The sequence below is a fragment of the Hippocampus zosterae genome, chromosome 11 (assembly GCF_025434085.1).
Source record: "Hippocampus zosterae strain Florida chromosome 11, ASM2543408v3, whole genome shotgun sequence".
Lineage (NCBI taxonomy): Eukaryota > Metazoa > Chordata > Actinopteri > Syngnathiformes > Syngnathidae > Hippocampus > Hippocampus zosterae.
In genome coordinates this window covers 12,983,959-13,009,663 of record NC_067461.1, presented here as the reverse complement: position 1 = coordinate 13,009,663, position 25,705 = coordinate 12,983,959, and the positions used below count along the sequence as shown (strand labels likewise).

General features: G+C 41.7%; 1 protein-coding gene across 1 annotated transcript; it reads right to left on the bottom strand.

Moving 5' to 3' along the window:
* Window positions 1–18,832: 18,832 nt before the first annotated feature.
* kif16bb (kinesin family member 16Bb) lies at window positions 18,833–20,275 on the bottom strand. Its single transcript, XM_052081236.1, is given in 3 exon segments — window positions 18,833–19,360; window positions 19,362–19,481; window positions 20,243–20,275. Coding segments are annotated over 3 exon segments (681 nt in total).
* Between the last annotated feature and the right edge of the window lie 5,430 nt (window positions 20,276–25,705).

Genomic DNA, 25,705 nt, shown 5'->3' with positions numbered 1-25,705 from the left:
AATTTAAAACATCAAGCGACCTTAGATTCACATAAGAAGAAAAGCTTGATGGTGTTACTCTTGCACAACATTTGAATGTCTTGAGGTTCTTTAAATACCATTTAATGTGAATTCAGAGGTGTTTCCATTATACGTGTTTGAAGATAATTGCTGAGAGCGTGCAAATACAGAACTATGCAGCCGTCGCTTTTGTCCTTAACTGTATTTTTTTCTTTTTTTTAACAATTTCAGTTTTGCCGATTTTTTTTATTTTTATTCTTCTCATCCCCAGTTAACGCCTCGTAACTCACTTCGAAGTTAGGGATGAGTTGCCTGTGCTTTATTGGAACTTGAGTGCTTTTGTTCACATCAGCGGTTATCCAGTGCCGCTGTGAAATGCAGTTAGTGTGGCTGCTTTAGAGCGTCTCATTGTCATCCGTGATAGCATGCTTGTCACAGAGAGAAGGCAGAAGAATGAAGTAACAAAAAACTAACAAAAAAATGAAGACATTTTTTAAAGTCTGACATGACAACCAATGTCTGGACTGGGGCTTTGTTGTTTTTGAGTGCCTCCTTGATGCGTCATGGAAAAGCCCTATGATGACCAGATGAGATGTATTCTAGCCAAGGCTGCTTCTAAGACAAAATAATTTAATGGCTGAAATGATTGGACATAAAAAAAGGTGCGAGACTAACTAACATCCTTTTTTTCCAGGTTGTAGAAGTGGTATCGATTGATAGTCAACATAGGGGAGGGGGGGGGGGTGTCATGGGTGTCATGTGGGATGGGTTATTCGACAAAATGTTGTTATCTTGTTTGTCCTGCATTGTATTCAAAATTTGCAAAAAGTTTTGCCTAATTGTGTTGTAATATAGGGCAGTGTAAGACCCAGTTTAAGCACAACAAGACATCTCGTGGTGATTGCTAATATTACACCACTGCAAATGCAAAGTTTGCCATCCGTGGATAAGCATATTCGCAGATTTTTTTTCTTTTTCAGTATTTTTTCATATCTTGGATTTTTCATGTTTTGCCTGAGATTCCCCCCACACCCCAATTGTCCCTGTTTTTCATGAAAAACATTGAATGTTCATCAGTATATATATATATTTTTTAAGATTTGTTTGGGTTTCTAGCTATTTCCGTTTTTGTTTGTTAATCGGGGGCGGTGGGGGACTCAGAGTGTGGCCCATCAGTCATCCATTCCTGGTCTAGGGAGAGTGATAATGAATAACTAGTGACTTACAAGTCACTCTGGCGGGGTAGATCAGAAGTTTTCCTGGATTCCTGCAGATTTTCACTGCGGCCACTGAATGGCAAAACACTTAAGCACAGTCACTTAACAGGATATAAGCTAGCAGAGCAGTAGGGAAGTAGCAAAGGGCAAGTAAAGAAACAAAAAAGTTTCAAGTACAGTTTTTGAAAATCAAAATCTGAAAATAAAAAACCTCAATCACAAAATAAAATACTGTCAATGTCGACCAACGATGCTAACTATTTTGACATTATAATTAGCCCGTCATCACGCAGAGTTGTTTTACTCTGTAATCCAATTCATTGCGTGTATGAAAATTAGCAGTATCACTTATTTTATATATATACAGTATATATATATATATATATATATATATATATATATATATATATATATAATATCTTATAAGATCAACCTTCCATTACCGTCATTAGCTATTCGTATTTCGGTTAATTACACTCCAGAAATGAACACAGTCTTTCAAGCATCACCTTCAGCGAGAGCGCTCTAAATGCATGCGAAAGTACTTTGAAGCCTCAAAAATGACTCGGCAGTGACATCGACTTTTATCAGTGCCATTTTTGAAAAGCATCGGCTGTCATCACAGATTCTAGCTTAATTGCAGCGTATCATCGCGTTCAGTCTTAAGTTCCGGATGAGGCTCAGCGGTTCAGTCAATGCAGAGAACATTGCTTGAACAATTAAACACAGCAACTGGGTTGCAGAGAACACATCAGTGTTTACTGTAGTGAAGAGTGCATTCGTTCACTGTCAACATCATGCTGGGATGCTTGTAAATGCCTCTGTTAAACATTGGCAAAACTAGTTCTTCGACACATCTGTTTAAATGTTTGGCTATGCACTTCACAAAAGTATTAACACACCGTAATGTTCTCTGACTCCTATTCTCTTATGGCCATGACAATAATCCCATCCATTCGCCTTCATTTACAATGTACCATCACAACGGTTTTGTGAATTCAAATTGTAAAATTTGACACTTCACATGATGCCTTTGAGTAGTTTAGTGGAACGTACAGATAATATTGGATGTATTCAACAGAATATATAGAATTCATAAAATCCTTGAACCTGTAGAACTCATAGATGTGCATATTGTCGTGAAATTTACAAGGTTCATTTTAATTTGCTCATGCAAGCCAACAGTCGTAATTACCAAAATGAGTCTTGCAGCTACTGTATTCAAATGAGTCCTGGCGCAAGCATCTGAATGTGTGATCAAGCCGAGCATTCTGTACGAGTGTTTGCTGCCATGAGTGAGCAGCACTGCCAAGAACGATGCCACAAACTTGGGAACAATTCTGCTGAATTTCAACACCGATTCCTGTGCGGCACATTTGCTGCCTTTTTAGTTTGATTGTCGAGAGTTCCAGGAAGCTTTACATCAACCTGATTATTTTCCAAAGCGAACCTGAAATCCCATTCCAAGAAAACAGATAAGCTTGATTGCGTTTCACATCTTTGCTGTTAATGCTGACTGACAGCACCAAGCATCTGTAGTCCTCCACTATAACGGAGAATTGTAGCCATAGCAACAGGATGTCTGGTAAATGAGTGCGTTCACAATCAGTTCAACAGGTTTTAAATGATTGCCCCCTTTTTTTCTTACCTGAAGACATTGTCAATTCCACTGCTTCTCGATAGTTCTTTGTTAAAAAATAAGAAAATCTGAAAGGCTACCACAAGAATACAAAATTTAAGGAGAAATGGCATTGAAATCTAAAAGCTAAGTCAAGCCAATGACAGCTCTTTCTGTAAGAATATCAACCCATTTTGTCATTGAGACATTCTTACCTGCAAGCCACCGTAATCACTCAAATGGGGCCCATTATGTTCATCTGTCAGGTAACGAGGAACAGCTATCTGTGTGTTGAATTGTATGTGGCACGGACCATAAAGATTTCACAGTACATAAGTGTATGTGTTATTCATTCACACATGAGTGTCCCACTCTTTCCCGCCAGGAGTCATTATTTTTCCGCTGCCAACTCCTACCGGTTATGTTAATGTCCGTGATTTCCATAACAGAACAAGCATCAATGTAAGCAGGAAAATCTCTCCACCGCAGCATGCCATTTTACGTGTGCCATTTGATGAGCAATCATTCATAGATGGCGTGCGGGTAGATCCTGATGGGCACATTAGTTATTACCGCTGGGCTGGTGTCGGGTGAAGGACACGTTAAGAGGTGTCTTTGTGGATTGTCAAGTCCTAATGCTTTCTGCTATTGACGCACTCGCGTCATCCTCATTAAGCCAAATAGTTTCCACTTCAATGCTTGCTTAAAACTCAACTTTCACAGGTGCCAAGTCTGCCCTCCTGGTGTTAATTCCTTTCTTTATGTGCATCAGCTTTCGCCATGGTATGAAATGGGATTAATTTAGCGTTGTTGTCAGGTTGCCTGAGTCAGTCGGCAAGGTGTTCATGATTCAAAAATGATGATGGGGATGATTGATTTGATGCCACTTTTTAAGCTTGCCTCTCACAGCATGTCACAGTTGACCCAACAACTCATAATAGGGGCCCAAAACATGCATATTAACTCTTAATAATTGTATTCATTCATAAAGGTTGTGAGTAAGAGAGAGAAGGCGAGAGTAACTATACTCTCCGAAAAAGGTTGCAGCTGGTGGACTGGAGCATGGCCTGATTTTAATGGCAGAGGCCAAAGTGCCTGCAAATTTTTGAAGCCACTAATTGCTTGTCACTCATCTTACAAAATGTTTTTTTCACAATTTGTTGCCCTTTTGTTGGGAAGATGTAATAATGATCTGTCTAACACAGACTGGCTTTTTTTTTCCTTTAACACAAATATTCTTCAAAATTATAATAAACAGTTTGTTTGTTTTTTCACGAAAACCGTGAGTAAATGAGGACAAATAAATATTCAGGAAAATGTGAAAAGAACATATTTTAAAATGTTGGAAAAATTAAGAAAACAAATCTGCAAATACCCAAAGTCGCAGTTGCTGAACTGCGAATATGCATCAACTGTAGTTTTAAGTTGGAATATTACTACTAGATCACAGACATGGGTTACTAATATTTACACTGGGTTTTAAAATGCCCTTTATCATAACATGAGTGGGCCTAATATATCCTGTACATATTTTTAATGGATTTTGAATGATATGCAGGGCAAATGGTACTTAAACATGTAAAAACTGTGAGTGATGGTTTTTTTCTTTTGTTTCATGAAAAAACGATCAAAATTAATTCTTGCACTTAATGTGGTTTCGCTGTTCATCAGTTTTGTGCCATCCTTGAATGTTTTGTGACAGTCGTGCCTGTGGTGGTCGGAGCACTCGGGGCAGTGACCCCCAAACTAGATGAGTGGTTGAAACAGATCCCAGGAACAACATCGGACATCTCAGTCCAGAAATGTGCAGTGCTGGGAACAGCAAGGATACTGCGCAGAACCCTCAAACTTCCTGGCCTCTGGTAGAGGACCCGAGCTGAATGAGGGACGGACACCACCCGAGGGGTGAGATGAGGAATTTATATATGTGTGTGTGTGTGTGTGTGTGTGTGTGTGTGTGTGTGTGTGTGTGTGTGTGCAAGAGCTCTTTGCACTGAAGGAAACCGCATAGTATTTTCTTGTTGGATTAGAATAGTGCATCTGTTATATATGCATTGAGAAAAGAATTATGAAAAGTGAAATACATTAACAGCATGTATTTTGCAAATACACACATATTTTGTCCATATCTAAAATGGCATATTTGTTATACATGTGGCCCCTGGGTAGAACTGACAGAGAAATTGTGGACCCCCACAGCAATTGTTGCCCGTCTCCCTTGTCCAAGACAAATTAATGTTAACAATTAAGAAGCATACAAAAACAAAAATCACCCAAAAATACTTACTCACCCAAAGGGACGTGAAAAGGGCAGGGGGAATCGTTGTCCCCGGGTTTCCATGTAAGAGGGGTGGGGGGGTGGGGGGGCAGCAAAATGTCTTTGACTACGCCCATGTAATACGCCAGACATGTGTATCAACCAGAGCGTTTTCCATCTAAATGACCCAATAACTTCTTTCATGCTGCAGGATGAGAACATTCAATTTGTGGTGCTGAATCACTTATTCAGCTCACCATTTCTTTGTGCGTCTCTCTCTCTTGTCAGCTATGATTTTTAATGTTGCCTGTCAGCTTTGCACTTTGGCACATCTCATGTCCCGAACATCTCCACAGCTCCTCCCTGAGGAGTCAGAAATACCGGCTCTCAGTGAGGCTGGTCTCTGTGTGTTGTTTGCAGTACCTTTCAGAAGCCAATTCAGAAGCTAGCCACCATGTTCCAGACTTGTACCAGTTGGACCGGCTGCCAGCACCGCCACCTCTTGGCTATAAAATCCGCTCTCAGTCTTTTTACTCATCTGTTTCTCTGAGGCGCCATGTACCCAGCACCCTTCGAGAGACAGAAGGAATCGGAGAACAGAGACAAATCAATGATGGGCCTTGCTTCTGCCCAACCCGAGTCAGGTTGGAGAAGATCCACTGAAGGTGGAGTTAAGGGGATTTTTAAGCTTCCAAACTCAAATAGACAGGATGAACAATGGATGAGATCCACTCTCTTCATTTGAATGGAATGCCAGCATCTGTGGCTGTTGATCCCATTGAGTATGAGTTCAAACAATCCAGAGTGGAATTATTTGGACTACATGGTTGCCGACGCCTGACGGTGCTCAGAGCAAACTCTCAAAAAATAAGCGCTACTTCTCCAGATATTCTAATTTAAGATGCAATAATCTTGAAGATGATTAAAAGTCACAGCATTCTTCACTTCTGAGAAGTAGCATCGCTGCGATGTGGAAGATGACTGTGATCAACTGTTTTGTAAATTCTTAACGTGCTCTCTCCTCTCCCCCCACCCCCCACCCCCCACATCTCTTGTACAAAAATGTGCCTCAGAGAAAAACCTGAACCCGAAGAGATATAATTAACAGATATTTGATGTGCTAAATTTCTAACTCACCGCAATAATCGTTTGCTAAAGAATAGATGAAATTCCCATCATATGCAAAGTGACGCTTGCGAAGAAGCCAGAATGCAGGACCTTTTGCTATTCAGCTCAAATAAAACCTTGAAAATGTATTCTGATGGTACAATCGCTTGTAACAAAGACAAGTGCATCTTTGCATTGGCGCAGCGACCCCAGATCGCATACGAGGTACAGGCACACTACATGCAGCAAGAGGGAATAAAACTCTGGACCTGCTGCGTGCTAAATGTGAAGGAAGCACGTCTGAAATTGTATTATTCATTGAGGAAAAAAATAGGTTATTATTAATTATAAATATTCTTATTATCATTATCATCATCAAAAAAGGATGGATGTTTGTTGGATCTTAAGTACAGCGCTCTGTTATTTTTTGGGGCTCCATCAATAATAAATTGAGGCAAGTAATGTTGCTGCAATAGCCAGGACAATGTTAGGTTAGCTCTCACATCAGTGTTTACTTTAGTATCATGAGTTGTACTGGTATGTTTGTACAAATCTTGCAGGGTGCAGCTTAAATGTAGATTCTAAACCTGATAGAACAGAGGCACATACATCAACTGCCCCCTCAAAATTACTCAACACAGCCATTGATGGCTTTAAACAGATGACGACAAAAGTGAGTAGTTCTTCCGTGTGAAATGATATCCAATAGTTATAGAGGGGTGCACTCACTTTTTGTGTAAATTTGGCTTGGTTTCTATAGATTTGAACCATACCTTGTGTGTCTTAAAACATACATTTATATGTACCACAGCATCATAAATGGAAATTGCGACGGACGGCCCAGAACAAAATCATGTATTCAAAAATCCCTCAATCCTCCAACCACTCAGTCCATGCAGCTATAGACCAATTTGAGAGACAAGACTTAAATAGTAGAGTCCATTTGCAAGAATCAACCTCATTACAGGCCGTTTCTACTGCCGGGCTCCTTAGTCCAAAATAGTATTGGAGACCGCTACAGAGTGCAGCATCTGCCTCAATATGTACACACACACACACAAAGGTGAGGTATGTCACAAACCTCTGTTACCAAAAAGTATGCTCATTAGCTTGGCATGATTACAGACACGAGAAGGCTCTGATTGTCGCGTGCTGAGGCGTGACACTATTGGAGAGGAAGAGGATGGGAGAACGTAGGGGACGCCCAGCTGCGGCTGCTTCTAATTGGGCTAAGCTGGTTTTCATGGCTCTAAAAAGAGAGAGGCCCGCGAGCAAAGTAGCAGGGCAAACCAGGCTGCAGAGAGAGCAGGGGAGGGTGCGGGTGGATTGGAAGGCCGGCAGGCGGCCTAGAGGCTGGTCACACTCCAGCAGTCCCAGCCTTTTTGGAACAACAAGGGGCAGAGAGAAGCAGCTGTCACCCCCTGACAGGAGCACACACTGTCTTCGGGCTCATGAAAAACACAGAAAAAGCAACACAACTATTGAAAAATCTACTTGAACAACAACTACTTTATTCAAGGCACTCGCAGAGGGAGGGCAAAATAAATATACACAACGGAAAGGGGGCAAAACAAGCTGATTAAAAGAGCCAGTGGGGATAAGTTGAATGCATTCTTCTGCCTGGATGTTTATTGTGCAGCAGTGGATATAATTAGAAATGATTAAAACAGAGGTGAATTGATGGGCAGGGGGCAGGATGGAGGGGAATTAGTCAATTCCCAGAACCAGTACCCCTAATGCCCGACAATGAGTCTGCAAGATGGTGGTGTTTATGTATGACATGCTTCGAGGGTGAACTGATTCACCTCCACTCTCAGAAGCATTAATTAATGATCTGTTGTGTGCATCGTATAGTGACTTTTTTGTTAACTATAGCGCTATCGTCACTTTCTTTGAATGATCTCTTTTTTCCCCCTCACTATTTTGCAACGATATATCATAGAGGATGAGACGACACATCAACGCTGACACAGACAATAAATGTACCAATAAAGATTCTCGTACTGAAATTGAAGATATGTTTGCATGGAACATAAATTATTGGTGATTCATTCACAGGGCTTTGTTTTTATTTATCCATTCCCTTTACAACCAACCAGATGTCTGGAGGGCACGCCACAATTCTATTATGAAACAAGGGTGAACAGAATGTGAGGAAGTATGATATAGTAGCTCACTGCTGTCCCCTGCCGTCCAAGTGGGAGTATTCTTAGGGATATCGTCACCCTTCAAGCTTTTAATGTTGTCAGCAGAGCAAAACTGTGTGGTTTTCCTGTAGCCAGGGGTCTTAATTTTGTGTCTAAATGCATCAACACACATCAGTAGCATTATGCATTGTCACAGTGGCTCTTGGACTTGATAGCTTGTTATTATCCCTCGAAGCTCATGCAAAGACACAAACACACTTTGAAGAATTCCAGTCATCTCAACGCAATTTGAACTACAACAAAAAATGCCTTATTGTTACGATATAAAGAGTATATGTACATGACGTAGCAGGCAAGTCTGCTCCCACCGCACTGCGTGCGTGCATATAGGCCGGTCGTGGAGCAATGAGTGACCAGGGACTCCCTCAAGTGAACAGAGAGAGGGAGAGAGAGAGATAAAGAGACAAAGAGAAGGAGAGGGACAGAGAGAGAGCGTAAATGAAGCCGTGAGAAAAATCAGATCACCTTGTATTTGCATAAACAGACTTCAAATAGCTGCGCGCATGGTGTATGTGTGAGCCATCCAAGCCTAAACACCTCCCAGCCGTGGACCAGTATTGGGTTCATCCAGGTCATTTAACACTTAAAGACGGTCTCCAGGGAACCTCTTCATGTTGTACAAATTGTTTTGCATTAACAGTGGCTCGGCACTGCACAGGAGCACAGCGTGTGCCTGGTTCTGGGGAGTAATTTGCCACCTGTAGTGAGAGAAACTTTGCACTGTGCCCCTTTCCTTCAGGAGCAGGGGCTCTTATAAAATACTAAATTGCAGCAGAAGCAACATCAGCAGCAATTAGGTGAAAATACACCCTCTCTGGGTTAAGGTCCCCGGGATAGGCTGAAGATATGGGGAGTAATGAGCGAGTTCTCTTCCTCCTTATTTATGTTTGAAGCAGATGTGGCATCTCATAAGAATCAGATGAAATATGGAGCACGGGCTGCGTCAACCTACATGGAAATGTGAAATCATTCCGAAAGTGCACTGATTTCTATGAGTGATGAAAGAAACGCACAAGGTTTTGGAGGGAGGGCACGGCACACAGGAAATAGCTCAGATGGGAATAATAACCCCCTGTGCTGAACGCATTTTGAGTATTTTTGACTCCCTCACATCACACACGGGAGCCACTTCCTCGAGTCAAAAGCAGTGATGACTATTCCAACAGAAACAAACTCCAGCATGCAGTTGTATGTATTGCTGACAGATGATGTATTTCCGATACAATATATAGCACAGCGATGTCTCCTGTTTACACTTTACTTCCAAAGTTTGATTAATAGCACCAATAGGAGGTAGTAAGCCCCGACACAGGAGGGGTGGAGATGGCACTTGCAAAGCCTGCATCAGCAGTCTGATGCTGTCACCGCTCTCCTCAGCTTCCCATAAAAGTAAAATGCAGCATGTTTGTGGAAACAGCCTTGTCCTGTTTGTACAGGGATTGTTGTAAATAATGTGCCTGCCGGCCTCTCGAGGAGAGCTGTGGAGAGCGCTCATCACCAGCAAACACTTCATCTGCTGGTGCCACTCGCACTTATGAACCGCTGTGCTTGATAAGCATGATTTATTGGCAATGCCTATTACTTTGAATAGGGGATTCAATGTGAAAAAAAATATTCTCGGTCTTATTTTACAATGCAATATAGCCGTGAGATTTGCCCAAGGATTACAATGTTCTAGGGCATTTGTTCGATTAGTTTTTGCTTTCATTGAATTTATTATCCATCCATCCATAAGGGTCGCGAGGCGTGCTGGAGCCCATCCCGGCTGTCTTTCGGCAGTAGGCGGGGGACACCATGAACCAGTTGCCAGCTAATCGCAGAGCACACAGAGATGAACAACCATCCACGCTCACACTCACACCTCGGGAAGTTTGGATTATTCAATAAGCCTGCCATGCATGGTTTTAGAATGTGGGAGGAAACTGGAGTACCCGGAGAAATCACAGGCAGGCACGTGGAGAACATGCAAACTCTACACAGGAAGGCCGGAGCTGGAATCGAACCCGGTACCTCTGCACTGTGAGGTGGGCGCGCTAACCAGTCGATCACCAGGCCGCCCCGATTATTGTCATTCACACCATTTAAATGTTCTTGTCCAAACATGGGATTAAAATATTTATTGTGGAATAAACTCAGAATAACAATGCTGTTCGGTTGTAGCATTGTTTGAAACCGTAGCACTCAGCTTCCAAAAAGATTGCTCTAAAATTAATGCCTGCAATGCTCACAGCCCGTTGGGGCCCATATTACTGCAGTCGAGGGGCTCATTGATAACCTCAACTGACGCTGTTTCACGGTTTTGAGCAGCGTACAATGAACAACTAGTTTGTATCTACCCCAGTGTGCAAGTGAAACCCACATCTAAAGGTAAGTGACAGTCACTTACCTTTTGTGTTTGTTTGTTTTTTAACTGGTTTTCATTTGATTACGCTGTACTCATGGATTTTCTTTTAATACAGATATTTACTCCTGTCGCATAGGTTGGTGCAGAGGTGGGTATTACACAGGCACTGCACCAATATTTTTTTCTCTCCCAGGGCTAAGGGCTTGACTGAGGTGAGGCTGAGAAAAACAATAGAATTTCATGACTTTCATGGTTCTCTAGTTTTTTTAAATAAAAGTAAAATAATACGCAAGTGGCGCGCACTAGAGACATGTATTCGATATCAGGCACGAATATGCCCAAAGGTAGAGGTTTGGACCCTATTGTCCACTCACTGTTAATTGATTATGTCTTTGTATCCCCTTCTGTGTGCACTGCTCAGTGTGACAGAAATACCCAAATTTTAGGCCCACATCGCCTTGCAATTTTCCCCCTGTTCTTAGGAGAATGATCGTTGCACACTATTTTGAAGCCTCTGCACTTATGAGCTGTTGCGGGTGCTCCTACAGAACTTGGACCGGGGTCATTTTTCCAATCGCCCTCTTCTTCTTTACCCCCTAGAGCAGGGGTGTCCAAAGTCGGTCCTCAAGGAGCAACACACCTGATTCAAATATTCAGGATCATTCTAATGCTGCTTCACAGCTGGCTGATGAGATGATCATCTGAATCAGGTGTGTTGCAGCCGAGAGAGCTGGAAAACAGGCAGGACAGTGGCCCTCCAGGACCGAAGCTAGATATGCCTGCCCGAGAGGGACTGTGAGATTTTGGGCGGAAAATGTGTGTGTGTGTGGGTGCGGGGGGGTCATTGCTGTGATGGACTGCAAGCTAACTAACTTTATTTGAATTTCCAACTGCACCCAGCACTGGCGCAACATGTCCCCAGTCGGAGCGCCTAATGCAGGGGGGGGGGGCAACTGAATGAACAGCTCACAGCAAGCTCTGTTAAAGCCTGATAACGATCGTGATCATTTCAATCAGGTATGTTGGAAAAGGGAACTTCTAAAACAAGCAGGACAGCAGCTCTTTAGGACCGGCGTTGCCTACACCTGGCCTTGTGCCTAGCGCAGTTGTAGGTGCATTCGTAACTCATTCACTCCCAAAGAGGTTTTTAGATGTCTTTTCAGACATCTAAATCCGTCTTTGGGAGTGAATGAGTTAACAGCCAAAGGACAAATTGAACAATGCTCTAAGTTTCCGAACAGTGGTCATGAACCAATGCCCAATCAGAAGTTATGTCTGAATGCTCCCTAATGCGCAAGTAACTAAAAGACTCACCCCTGCCCTCACAAACACGGAAACAGGAATTGTATTGGGACAGAATCCTTTCTTGTGAACTTAAAATGTTTTTTTAAGATTATAGAAATAATTAAATTGCTTGGCTGAACCCCAGTGATGTCCTTGCAGGTAGCATCCATCGATTTTGCAACAAAATTTGTCATTCACCAGCCAATTGATCGAGACGTTTCCACACACACACACACAAATCCCATCTTAAAGAAGAGTATTGAGTCGTTATGCCAACTAACTATTGTTGCTGTCACTATTTTTGAACTGATGCATCTATTTTCTTTCATATGATATCAGACAAGGCGGCATTCTGGAAACGGTCAATAAGACAAGCACAATACTCATCTAGAAGTCTGTAACCTTGTCGTACAGCTTTTGTTGTATAAATATGATTTGGTTTACAGTATGTGTTTAGCCAATATAGATTTTTAATTTTTTTTGGGGGGGGGGATATTTCCTGGTGCAAATTGCATGGTCTAATTCCTGTTACGTATTCCGGTAGATCAGCAGATAGACAGATGAATGATTGTAATGAACTTGCTTTTTGACTGCACATTTTCTTTGAAAGATACAGAGGACCAAAACTGACAATTATTTTGAAGGCATCCATTTTCAAATCTCTTGGATCCTTATTAAAATCCAAATTCAACCACTACATCAGAACATCTGACATGTCCCAAATCTGAACACTCTTTTAGAGAGCAGCCAATTATTTAAGCAACCTGCTGTGCATCAGCTTCATCTCTTTTCTCAAAATAATTTGCAAAAGGTTGAATGTTTTTTTTTTCCTGATTCCTATCTCTGAAATAACAAATGACAAGAGCGGTAAAGGGGCACACAATTGAGAGCAGACTTCCACCAAGCTAGACGGATTCTTGTCTCCACAATCAGCACAGAGGGTTCCTAGCAAAGTTTTATTCACATTTTATTTGTAGACAAGTACAATTAAATTAATATAGAAATGAATGAATGACGGTGCCTTGCCATCAAGGTTCGGGTGGTTATGAAATAAGCAAACAATATGCACAGCATCACAAATTGACTGACAGTAAAGGGCAACAAGCAGGGAAAAAAGTCCTCTCTATATTTTTTATGAGTTGCACTAACATTTAATCCGTCTACTAGACATTATGGAAATTGACTGTAAAGATTCGGTGTCTTCCTGCTAACTACAAACAAAAACACACCGTGGACTGAAAATAAAAAGTCTTGCTTTTGTACTTGGTGGAGATAAATATTTACTACATACCTATATACACTGGCTAAAAAAGTCAGCTTTAAACCAACATTAAAATTATCTAAATCTGTCACATCCACGGTGTTAAAGGCAAAACGATGGTCCCCTGGCTTGTGCAGGGAAAGATGAAGTCCATTATGAGACAAGTTCATCTTTTTATTGAACAGAAACATTCCCAAAATGAGGGCAGAACAACACGACAAATATATATTGCTGTTACTTGCACAACTGCATAAGCCCATTCTGCACAATACAACGAATAAACATTTTTTTCCTTACTTGACGCTGATGAATTGCACTGAATGGAATGAGCCAGAGATGGGCAGTCTGGACATTAGCTGTACATAGTGAGCTGCAAGCAAATGGGAACTAGTTAATGCCGTGGGCTCGACCAACAGTCTCTTAGTGGCCGACCGATGGGCACCGCTGAGCTAGACACGGCCAAGCATTAATGAGTTGCGTTTGACGACTTCAGGACTGCATCACCGCTTTTTGCTGGTGATGTGATTCTGTTGGCTTCATCAAGCCACAATCTTCAACTCTCACTGCAATAGTTCACAGCCGGGTGTGCTGCAGATGGGATGAGAATTAGCACCTCCAAATCTGAGAACACGCAGTCCTAAATCGTAAAAGGGTGGAGGAAGAGATTCTGCCCCAAATGGGAGAGTTCAAGTATCTTTGCGTCTAATTCACGAGTGAGGGCAGAAGGGAGTGGGAGAGTGACAGAGGGAAGCGGTGCAGCATCTGCAGTGATGTGGACGGACTCTGTGTGTGTCTGCCCAGGTGAAAAGTAGCTGAACCAAAAGGCAAAACTCACGATATACCATGAAATCTATGTTCCCACCTTCACCTATGATCACAAGCTGCGGGTCACAACTGAAAGAATAATATCATGGCTATAAGCAGTCACATTAAGCTTCCTCCACAGGGTGCCCAAGGTCTCCTTTGAGATGAAAAGCTCAGTCATTGGGGAGGGGCCCTGTGTATAGCTACTGCTCCTCCGCATCAAGAGAAACCCGATGAGGTGGCTTGGACATCTGGTTCGGATGTCTCCTGGATGCTTCCCCAGTGAGTATTTTTACTCTGTTACATTACAATACTGCAACGAGCATGTCTTTTATGATTGTCAGCAGCAAGTCAACTTTATTAATACATGTAGAGCACTTATTACATTATTACATATTGTAAAACACAGTAAAATAGCAATATAAAAACATTTCTTGGTCATACAAATTTACCACTATAATAGCATATTCTTAATAAAAAATAATCTTGTCTCAGCCAAATCTCACACAACGAATAGTGGCAAGTCCATATTTGTCCATTTTGTGCATCTGAAATGCATTTTGCTCTTTCACTGTATGGACATATAGATCAGTCCAAATTCCTTGACAGACACATGCCAGTATAGGAGTATGGATCTGGAAGTGCTCGAGCAGAATAAGCCACTCACCCTTGACTATTTAAGTTGCAATACAGTATGTGGATATCACAGCACATTACGAGTGTGACTCGAGGCTTGACCTCTCATGTGGCAAACATTCATTCATTCATTCATTCATCTTCCGTACCGCTTGATCCTCACTAGGGTCGCGGGGGGTGCTGGAGCCCATCCCAGCCGTCTCGGGGCAGTAGGCGGGGGACACCCTGAATCGGTTGCCAGCCAATCGCAGGGCACACAGAAACAAACAACCATTCGCACTCACACTCACACCTAGGGACAATTTAGAGTGTTCAATCAGCCTGCCACGCATGTTTTTGGATTGTGGGAGGAAACCGGAGCACCCGGAGAAAACCCACGCAGGCCCGGGGAGAACATGCAAACTCCACACAGGGAGGCCGGAGCTGGAATCGAACCCGGTACCTCTGCACTGTGAAGCCGACGTGCTAACCACTGGACTACCGGGCCGCCCATGTGGCAAACAACAAGATAATAATCACTTAAAACTCACCCAATAGCTCATCTTATATAAACTACTTTAAACTGAGCAGACACGCCGCAATTCAGACGTTATTGATGCTAATATAGCAATACATAATTCAATGGCATGAGGACATCAAACAAAAAGCCACATGCATAAAACACAAAAGAGGAGCCGCATGAGAGAGCAACGAGTATATTCAGCGCACCATATTATGCAGCCCACTTGTGCAGATTCACTGCAACACAGTGATTTAACAATCCTCGGCGAGGATAAACCAGCACATCCTCTTGTCAGAACATGGACCACCCTGGTAGGGGTTGTACAGACGAGTCGACTTGTTGGCTTTACTACTCCACCATAACGTTTAGAGCGTGATGTCAACCTGTCGAAGAAGCAGAGCCACTTGCAGTGTGGTTATAATGGGGTGCGTTTATTTCGAAGGCCTAACTTTGCTATCAATTGCATTTTACAAAGCCGGGCACCGCTTTGCATGTATACTTGCACATTTCTCTCTGCGCCTCTTCCCTGTCTGTACACACCAACTGCAAATGGCTGATATAAAGATTCAGTATGAGGGTGGACTTAGTTTCATTGGTCCATTTTGACGTGTTCGGTAAGACTATGGGTAATTTTATTGGTGATTTAAAGCTTGTCTGTAAAAAATTTATAAACAACGTCACATTAAAGGCCGCAGGTTTCAAAGCGTGGGGGGAAAAATGTATCATCTGGAAACTATGGTATTTATCCTGCTCATCTAAAAACAGGTGTTGTATAAATATATACAAATATATGAATATTTTATTTTCGTGATTTCATTTTTTTTCTCCCTTCCATTATGACTCATGAGGGCAGCGCCCTAGCACCCTTCGACGAGCTGCCACTGCTGGATAAACAAACCGTCAAAGTGGAAGCAGAGTGCAGAATGATTCCACCGCATATGAAAAGGTAAGCGATTTTTGTAAACACCGTAGATTCACGCCATGCAGAGCAACGTGGCCATCGAACAACTATGATTCCTAAACAATTAAAATACATTTCACCACCCGTGCTTCTGAAGATAAGCAGCTATAAAATTGACTGTTTAAATTGGTGACTTAGTTTTGCTAAAACTTGACTTTGCCTAATTTAGCCTGGTGGGAGATGGGTGGGACCTGTCATTCCACAAGCCAAAGAAACATACTTTTCTGGCGTGCATATTTGATATATAACATGGCAACAATCGGCTCATATTGAGAATAAGTTTTCATTCTGTAAAGATTATTCGAATAAAAATAAACATTGAAAACATATCTATGCCACATGCATTTTCTCGCATTGGTGATTGTTCACGTTTATCTTCGACACGTTCAAAACCCGGATACATGCACTGCGTGTCAGAAAGTGCCATGCTCTCAGGGCCTTCAAGGCCTTCTGTGCTGTCTAAAACACGATCAAAAGCAGACCCTTTTTTGTTCAAAAGGATTTAATATGTTGCAATGCAAATATTTTGTCCAATATTTTGATTTGTTATAGCCACAATCTGCAATCTGTGTCTCTTCTCGCTCTGGTTCAAAATCAGTGCCGGTAATTGATGAAATGAGAATTTGTCCCTCCCACTTGTATTGTTGCAGCCTAACACTGTGAAGTAATTCTCATTTTTAATGAATGCATCTATTTTAATACCCACTAAGGAACAAGACAACATGGTGGTCCTAAACATGTCTGGTGGTGTGCAATTCCATGGGAAAACCCGATACTGTATACCATATACTGTACTTTTATATCCCAGACCAGATTTTTTTTTCATAAAACAGATGTGTTATCTTGGGAAGAGTTCATTAATTTAAAGCAATTGAACATCACTTATCCAAGACACACGAACTGATCATTTAAAAACATAAGCAGAATCAATCTCTACATCAGTGAAAGGCTTTGGGAAGGTCTTCAAAACCTTTGCTAAAAAGGTAAATCACTTCAGCCACTGCAGGCAGACAGAAAGATTAAGATTGGCTCAAAAAGATTTATCTCATCAACAACTAAGCAGTGAGAGAACTGTCTGGCTCACATTCACATGCTTCTAAAGTCGACGGTAAACAAATTATCCTGTTACGGGCTGTCAATGATTGCATGTCTTGGGACCGGAAAAACCCATTGAGAAGTCATAAAGTGTGATTAGAGAGTCGGTGCCCACCAGTGGATAGGAGCCGGAGCGGCTGTCTGTCCAAGAGCAAACATTTCCTTTGAACCAGTGAGAGACCAGCAAGCAGCCTTGGCCACTTCGCACTCAAACTAGCCGATGTCCTCAAGTTGAATATTGGATAAGTAATATTGTACAATTTAAAGTAGAAAAGTGTCAGCCCTTGACCTTGAAGAGAGATGCAGGGATTGTTTCTTTTTTTTGTCGTGCTCTTTTGTGTTTGTTCATCTTGTTCTGGCTGGCTGTCAATGGCTGTCAGGAAAGACAGGTTCATATATTGAGTGCTCAGCATAAAATGATGTAAATGCAATTAAAAAAAAAAAAAAAAACAATGAAAGGAGCTCAAAGCATTCACAGGCCCCAAACCGAGAAAGGTCTTCAGTTGGGATTTTTTTTATACAAAAGTGTCAAGTGACCTACTGTATGTGCAGCTCACAATGCAATTCCATGTGCCATCAGACCGCTATGAAACAGTCACGAGTTAAAGGATGAGTAATTAATTTTATTATTCGGTGGTAACTTCCTTCGTGATAGTTGGACCATGGAAAATTATTTGGATCGATTATTATTTACGCGCCACTTATCAGAAGCTAAGATTGTAAATTACAAATCTGTGACGCAGGTGGCGCTGCTGTGAGGGATATGGCTGTAGCTGCATGATAGTGTTTCAGACAATTTATTCCAGCAGTCCGACTCTGGCTCACTTAGAGGCATTTTTTAGAAATAGGAAGACAACGTGAAGTACTTGATAAATGGGCAGTTGCACCAGGTACCCAACTTTGTATACAAGCCATTAAAGTCAGTTTTCCATCATCTCTTAAAACATCTGGGAACTATTTTTAATATTTTAGTCTCCTTTAAGATTTGATTTTTATTTAAAAATTGTAATCCTATTAAATGGAATACTAAATTTAAAAAGAATAATAATACAGGTACAATCCTAAAGAGAAAGTTTGACAACAAAAAAAGAATCAAACACCAAATAAAGTTGGAGAAAGAAGTCAACTCCACAAAAGGCAACATGTATTTGACAATTCAAAAACAGGAAAAATATGTTCACATCAAAATTCAACATCAATAACAACTTGACATGTACATAACAAACATAATTGAGATGATTAAAATCCTTAAAATGAGAAAAAAATTATCAAACGAATTAAACTGGAAGAGTCACAGTTTTATCAATTTTATCAGATATCAAATTTATCATCACCTATGCTGGTAAAACAAGGAAGCGAGTGAGTGGTGGTAGGTAAGTGATGGAAATTCTACAAGTCATGTGATATAAAATGTCAATTTAACGGAAGGAATGTATCCGACATCTAAAGTGGGTTCAGTATTAGCAGTTCATTGCACTGGTTGCTAATTCTCCATGTATCTTCAAGTTGAGCAGCTCATTACTGTCTGCCAGTTGTTGATCAGACATTTGACAAATAATTAATCAGGCATGCTGCCTCAGTGGAGCAAGTGAAAGTTAATTTCCACACCTCTGCCTCTGGAAATGAATTTGAAGCAAGCACGGGCGGGGTGGCTACTTTCGTCACACTTTCAGGGTGACCTCTGGTCCTCATATTTGCAAAGATTAGATTCAGACTGACAACTTCGCACTTGTCTTCATCATGTAACACCATGCAGCGTACATTAGCGCGCTGACGAAGAGTCAAGTTGCGAAATTGTTGATGGCGGGGCCTGATGGCGACTGAGCGCGGGCTCGGATCAAAGACAAAATCTTCCTGCACCAGACCAATGTGTGTTTCAGTAATTAAAAGCTGAGACATAGTTTCAATACAGCTACTAGAGCTTAAGCGGACCTTTACGCTTGTGTACAATAAGAGCTGCACATCCCCAAGGATAACTGATGTGCCTTCGTCCATGTTGCAATAAAGAAGACAAATCAGACCTGCAAGACTCCACTGAAACTGGCAGCACACCCTCACCCCGGCACCCCAGCAGAAGGTCAGGTATCAAAGCCTGTGAGTCCAATGATAATCCGTTCCCAACTGTCCTCCAGTCACCATTAAACAGCAGGTGCCGAGAGACCCGGCTGTCCCCAGGGCACAGGACTCCCTAGTATGGCCCAACACACCTCTTGGGTAAGCTTCTGGCTGTGAGTGTACAGAGATGCTTTCCTGCGTAGCTCCCATCACACGCAAGCCATGGCCTGAAAAGCTTATCTGCAATCCCTTTAAATGAGAGAAGGGGAGCTGGTGCAACAATACCAACTGCTCAGATTCTGCAGTCAATGTATAAAGACCGGTCTCCAAGAGGACCAGGACAGCAGGACAGGGTTGAGGTTGGCTACATTTAGCTACATTCAACCAAAAGAGAGCTACATGTTTTTGTGCAACCCACAATGTGCTGGACAGGACTGACCGTAGAGATTTTTTTAGGTGCTGAAATGAGAGATTTTGTAGGTTCACAAGGGCAGCGGTTAAATCTATCAACGGGTGACAAAAACATCAAATCTAATTTCTTTGCACAGTGACATCGTTATCTCATGCCTGATCCTTGTTTGTGATCTGAAGTGTAATCGTGTCATTCAATGGGAATATCTCTGCACTTGTTTTGTCCTCTTGTACTAAATCAACATGAACTGTTTCTTGCTCATGAAGGCCATCTGGGTTCCAATCCGCATCAACGATCTTCTGTGTATGGAACATGATTGCTGTAGTATGTTGATAATCGGAGTCCTGAATATTAGTCATACGCTCATTGGCCCAAAGGTGTTCCATTATTTCCGTCTGGACCTGTTGTATGAGTGGTAGCTCTTTGACCACTGAATAAATAAGACTATTCTTGAAACATGAAAAGAAATAACTCTTTTTTACCAGGGCGAGGACTTGGCTGTCGATTACAGACATGACCTTAATTTCATTGACTAGAGAGATGACATGATTGAACCAGCAGGTCACAAATTGCTTTTTTCTTTTCTCTTCAAACTGCTGCAGTAGTCTGGATGAACTCCAAAGGAAACGCCGTGCATCTTGGACAATCCAACTCACTCTGTTGACTAAGGCACCCAGTGTTGAGCTTTGAACTGTAACCCCAACGTCAACTTTGTTCTGTGTTACCGGCTCATCCAAAGAGGCGCAATCATTTATGTCTCGAAAAATCAGTTGTCCTTCTAAGATCGCTTCCTGGGATGAAAAGCAGGATCCCGGCCTGCTCGGAGCGTTTCCCTGAAACGGAAGTGTGTTGGTTTGCTTGGAGACAGACATGGAGCTTGTTTCCCCTGCATGCTGAAGGTGGGACATGTTGCCTAATGAGCATCCACCAGAGCCAGGTCTCCCCTTGCAGCAACGAGCCACAACACCTTGGATCTCGTTAGCATTCCCCTCTGGCTTCATGACACATCCATCACCCAGGCCCAGGACACTTGTCTGCTGGAGGCTGGCATCCCCGGACCACACTTCCGCTTTTGTATAACTTGATATTTCAGCAGCATTCTCAGCTTCCCTCCAAGGGTGCTTAGACATCAGCTCCGGTCGTGATTTATGACACAGAACTATCTCTTGCTTCAGCTCACCCCTGGCGCTTACCCCATTCTGATGTGTGCCTCCATCCAAATCGAAACTAGTATGAGCGGCGGGACCTTTTCCAGGTATCGGCTATTTTATATTGTGCCGGTGGAGAAAAAAAAAGAAAACTGATGTATCACGTTCCCTTTATGCCAACTATAATCATGTGCTTTCAAGGTACAATATACAATTACATTTGGATGCAAAAAAAACTACAACAAAGGCACCTTGAAATATTAAAAATGCATTGAAGTGCTCTGTAGGCATGTTATTCTTTCAAATGTGTAAATTTGTTTAAACCCCAGTGGGAGAGTGTAATCAGATATAAATGTACATAATCCCTCTAAACAAGCTAAGAGACAATTTCAGGCCTCTGTATGGCGGCCCACTGAGAGTGGATACGTGTTATCCTCAATACTACAGACCAAGTAGTTTTTCTTTACTCTTTTTAATCATCTTAATAGCACATAACTGCTGTACTTGTAGAAAATAAACATATTTACAGCCATTGTGAATTTATTTGGTGCCTCAAAGCTAGAAGCGCAGGTAATGAGTTCAGACTCCACGATCTTTGAAGTGAGTAGATCAAGCTCACTAAAATGAATTAATAAAAATGATGGACGCATGGACACAAATAGACAGCGTAACGTGTGAGCATGCTGCAAGCAATTTCTATTTTTACATTGAAAATCTGTTCAAGGTGAAATATATTATTGCAGCAACTCTAGAGCCCGCTTTACAAAAACTTGTTTGTAGTTTGAGTAAGGCACCCATCAAAAGATTGGATGGTATTACAGCCACCCTACCGGCTGTGAAATTAAGAAGAATGTGTGCATGTTGACATGAGATTTACATATCATATGCGTTGCCTTATTATAATCAAACCATCCATTTTCAATACTGCTGGGGGGGCAATGTACACATTAATTAAAAAATGATGAGCTAAACTGTAACACTAATGGGTTTGAAATTCCAATCTGCATTTCATCGATGACGTAATGTTAGCCAATTGAATTAGTAGCTACTGAATTCTTCTGACGTAGAGCAGGGGCGTCTACATATTTTCTTTTAGCATATCGAGGGAAAAGTAAAAAAGTACTAAAAGGGCCACTGACATTCGTCTTTAACATGCTATATCCAATTCATCGGTGTTCCTGTTTAATGTTTTCTTTGCATTTTTGAAAATCCAGAATAGGTGTCTATGAAACCAATGCAGTAGTAGTCAGGTGCGTCTTGCTTTTCTACATGACAGTCTTGTGTGCTTTTGCACTGAAACCACAGATCTGCTATACTAATTTACAAATCTATTTTGTTGGCTTGGTGGTTAGTTCTGCCTCCATTATTGGCCTCCCCACACAAAAAAATGTCTTCCATCTGCTTTTTATGTCTTTTTCCTCACCCTTTTTGTTCCCACAAGAAGAAATCTCTTGCTTTGTCACAATCCCCTCGAGCTCTGACCCTGGTCATCATCAAAATAAAAGACATACCGGTACTCTACATTGGCCCTGAAGATAAAAAAGGCAGAAATCTGTGAGATTTTAAAAAATAGTGAGAAAAGTACACTGTAATTCTCGGGGTATGCTGACAACATTTCACAGGTGTGTTCAGCTCAAAACTGTTTCGTGTTTCACAGATAAGCTGGTATGTTTGGGATCATAAGCATTGGGATCATTCTTTCTTTCTCCAAATGTTAGTCTTTATATCACTTTGTTAAAGCTTAATCTTTCTATCATCAGTTCATAAAACTGTTTTGAGGCTTGTCTAAATTTCAGCAAATTCCAGTCTGGCATTTCTGTTCGTTTTCATGAGTGGTTGCATCATTTGCCGTCAGGTTTACTTGTATTCGTGGCAAGTCTTCCATGGTAGATTGTGAAACCTTCACTTCTGAAATCCTGAGATTGGCTATCGCAGGTCACCCACCACAGCTCTAAAAATGTTTGTCGTCAACTGACCCTTATCTTGTACACCAGGGCTTTCTTTCTTCTTCATAGCATTCCAATTGAATGCCTTGGCCATGACCGATTTTTGGGCAGTGGTACTCATTGTTAAAATACTTTCAGAGAGAAGTGTAGTTAAACCACCAAATGTGTTGATACTGAGGTAAAGAGACATTTCATTTGGCTCTCTAAGTAAATAAATTCAGGATCAAGCTGAATTGCTTTCAATTCCAAGATGGCTCATACTGTACAAGATACAGATACTGATAACCATGATGTGTTTTTCTGCACGTCTATCACAACATGTCAGGGTGAACTTCAAGTGAAGAGTGATTTATTTATTTAATTTGAAAGGGGCACGGTGGTATGCTACAGACTGAACTACAGAACCTAACTCGGGACAGCCTCCAGTCTCAGCTGTCTAGACTAGCTGTGATTTACACTGGCGCAGCTTGAAAAACTTCAGGCTGGCATGTCCATTTGCATGCCCCCACTTTTCACAGAAATGCTGCCATGATTTATGGCTTTGATTTTGCAACGACAGATTCTGGACGTCAAGATAGAGTCGTGAATCAGATGTAACCGGGTCTTTGAAAAGGAGTTCTAGTGTTTTTGGATGCATTCGCCTCATGTCTTACCTCGGAGGGCCAAGTGTCATTTTGGACAAATTGTTAGATTTAGATTTTGGCGACAACGTGGTCATCGATATCAGCCCACTCTGCGGAGGATGAAACAAGACAAGACAAAAATGAAAATAATTCAATTAGAAAATGTGTTATTCATACCTTTTGCTTAAAAAGAGAGAGGGCATTTCATTTAGTACATCCGAAATGTATAAAGATTGAAAATTAGACATCATGTATCGACCTTCATGTGTCGTTTCCTATCAATTCACTATCCTAAAACAGCTCAAGCTTTTTTGTGCATTTGTCAACTAGCACCATTTGGCTCATATAAAAAGGTATTCGGCTTCTCTCAGGAAAATGTGAAAATTAGATCAAAATGATTGCGGTATAACCTTTGTACCGATTAATTTCTATGCGGATTTGGATTCCTTTCTTCGCCAATATTATGTAGGGATTAATAGGTGCCCATTGTAACATGGGCTTGCTGGATGTTGCACAGGTTATGCAGCCAACGGTACAAATATTAGAATTCGAATCGATTTCTATATTTAAGTAACCTTGAACTAGATTCAAAATGATTTAATTTTGCACAACCTCTCAAGTGTCATTTTGAACACACACACAAAACATTTACACTTTTGAACAATAACTCTCCGAGTATCTCTCCGAGATAGGTGGCGTCAGTGGGGTGGTTAAAGTGTAATATGGTTTTTCTCCCAAGCTGTATGAAGGCGCATGAACGGAAAGGAGGGAGAACATCAAAGGGTGGCAAATGACCAAGCTACCTGCAATCTCAAAGTATTTGGAATTGGTCTGGATCACTGGACAGTGATTTCAAACTTGATTGGAAAATTGGTGCTGTTATTAAATCCAGCTTCTTTAACCTGAGACAGCTGGCCAAAATAAAACCTCTCCTCTCACGTGAACGACAGTAATTCATGCCTTTGTCACATCCCGGCTCGATTACTGCAATGCCCTTTACTTTGGAATCAGCCAGTCCTCCATTAAGCGCCTTCAGCTGGTCCAGAATGCCGCTGCTCGCCTCTTGACTGGTACTCGTAAGAGGGAGCACATAACTCCTACTCTGGCATCTCTTCACTGGCTCCCCATTCATTTTAGAGTTATTTTCAAGATTCTCCTCTTTGTTTTCAAGTCTCTGAATAATCTCGCGCCACCTTACCTCTCTGAGCTCATCCGCCCCTACACACCTGCCCAGCGCCTCAGGTCTGTGGACCAGACATTATTAGAAGTACCAAGGACTAAACTGAGGTTCAGAGGGGATCGAGCCTTCTCTGTTGCTGGTCCCTCTCTCTGGAATGACCTCCCACTGAACATTCGGCAAGCCTCCTCGCTGCCCATCTTCAAAGTCCGCCTCAAAACTCACTTGTATTCTTTGGCATTCGACTCAGCATGACTTAGATTTGTTCTTGGTTTTACTGTTTGGTGCTTTCTACCGCCTTTATTACCGATTTGTCTTACTGTTTATTGTGCATGTTAAATTGCTCCATGTACAGCACTTTGTATGCAGCGATGGCTGTTTGAAAGTGCTCTATAAATACTGTTGACTTGACTTAACTTGTTGACTAGTCATGCAAGCCATACAAAAACATGTGCAGCAATTGAAGAGTTGAGGTTTTTCACAACATTTGCCATAGAGAGCAAAGATGTCGTGTCAGAACATGATCCATAATTCGTGAAAAGTTCCTAAGAACCAGACCGATAGAAACTTTCTTGTCAATATTTCAACTCAGCAAAGCATCTTCACTGAAACCCTGCTGGCATAAACTGGGAGTTGGCCTACATTTCCTCAAACGAGCAAAAAGGGAATGACTTGCTCTGAAGAAAGCAATCTCCAACGTGAATGGCAGTGGCCATAAGTAAACCATGGGATGGTCTAAGCGGTCAAGGAAGGCATGGTAATCCTCAAAAGGTGATAGAATTGAAGTGATATTAAGCTTTATATATATGAGGCGCCGATTCATGCAATCACAGCCAAGGATTTTCTCAAGGCCTTTGCCGTGCAATCGCTCGCCTCGTCGCCGGCTCCAGCAATTTCTAATCTTGCAACTACAAATGACTTAGACAAGTGACAAAGCACCTGCGAGGGCAGCCTCTGATAGATTCCAGCTGTTGTTGCTCGGAAAATTACAAACATTTGTTCGCCTTCAGATACAGCTGTTTGTGAAGGGGATATGGGAAAAGCTGCAATG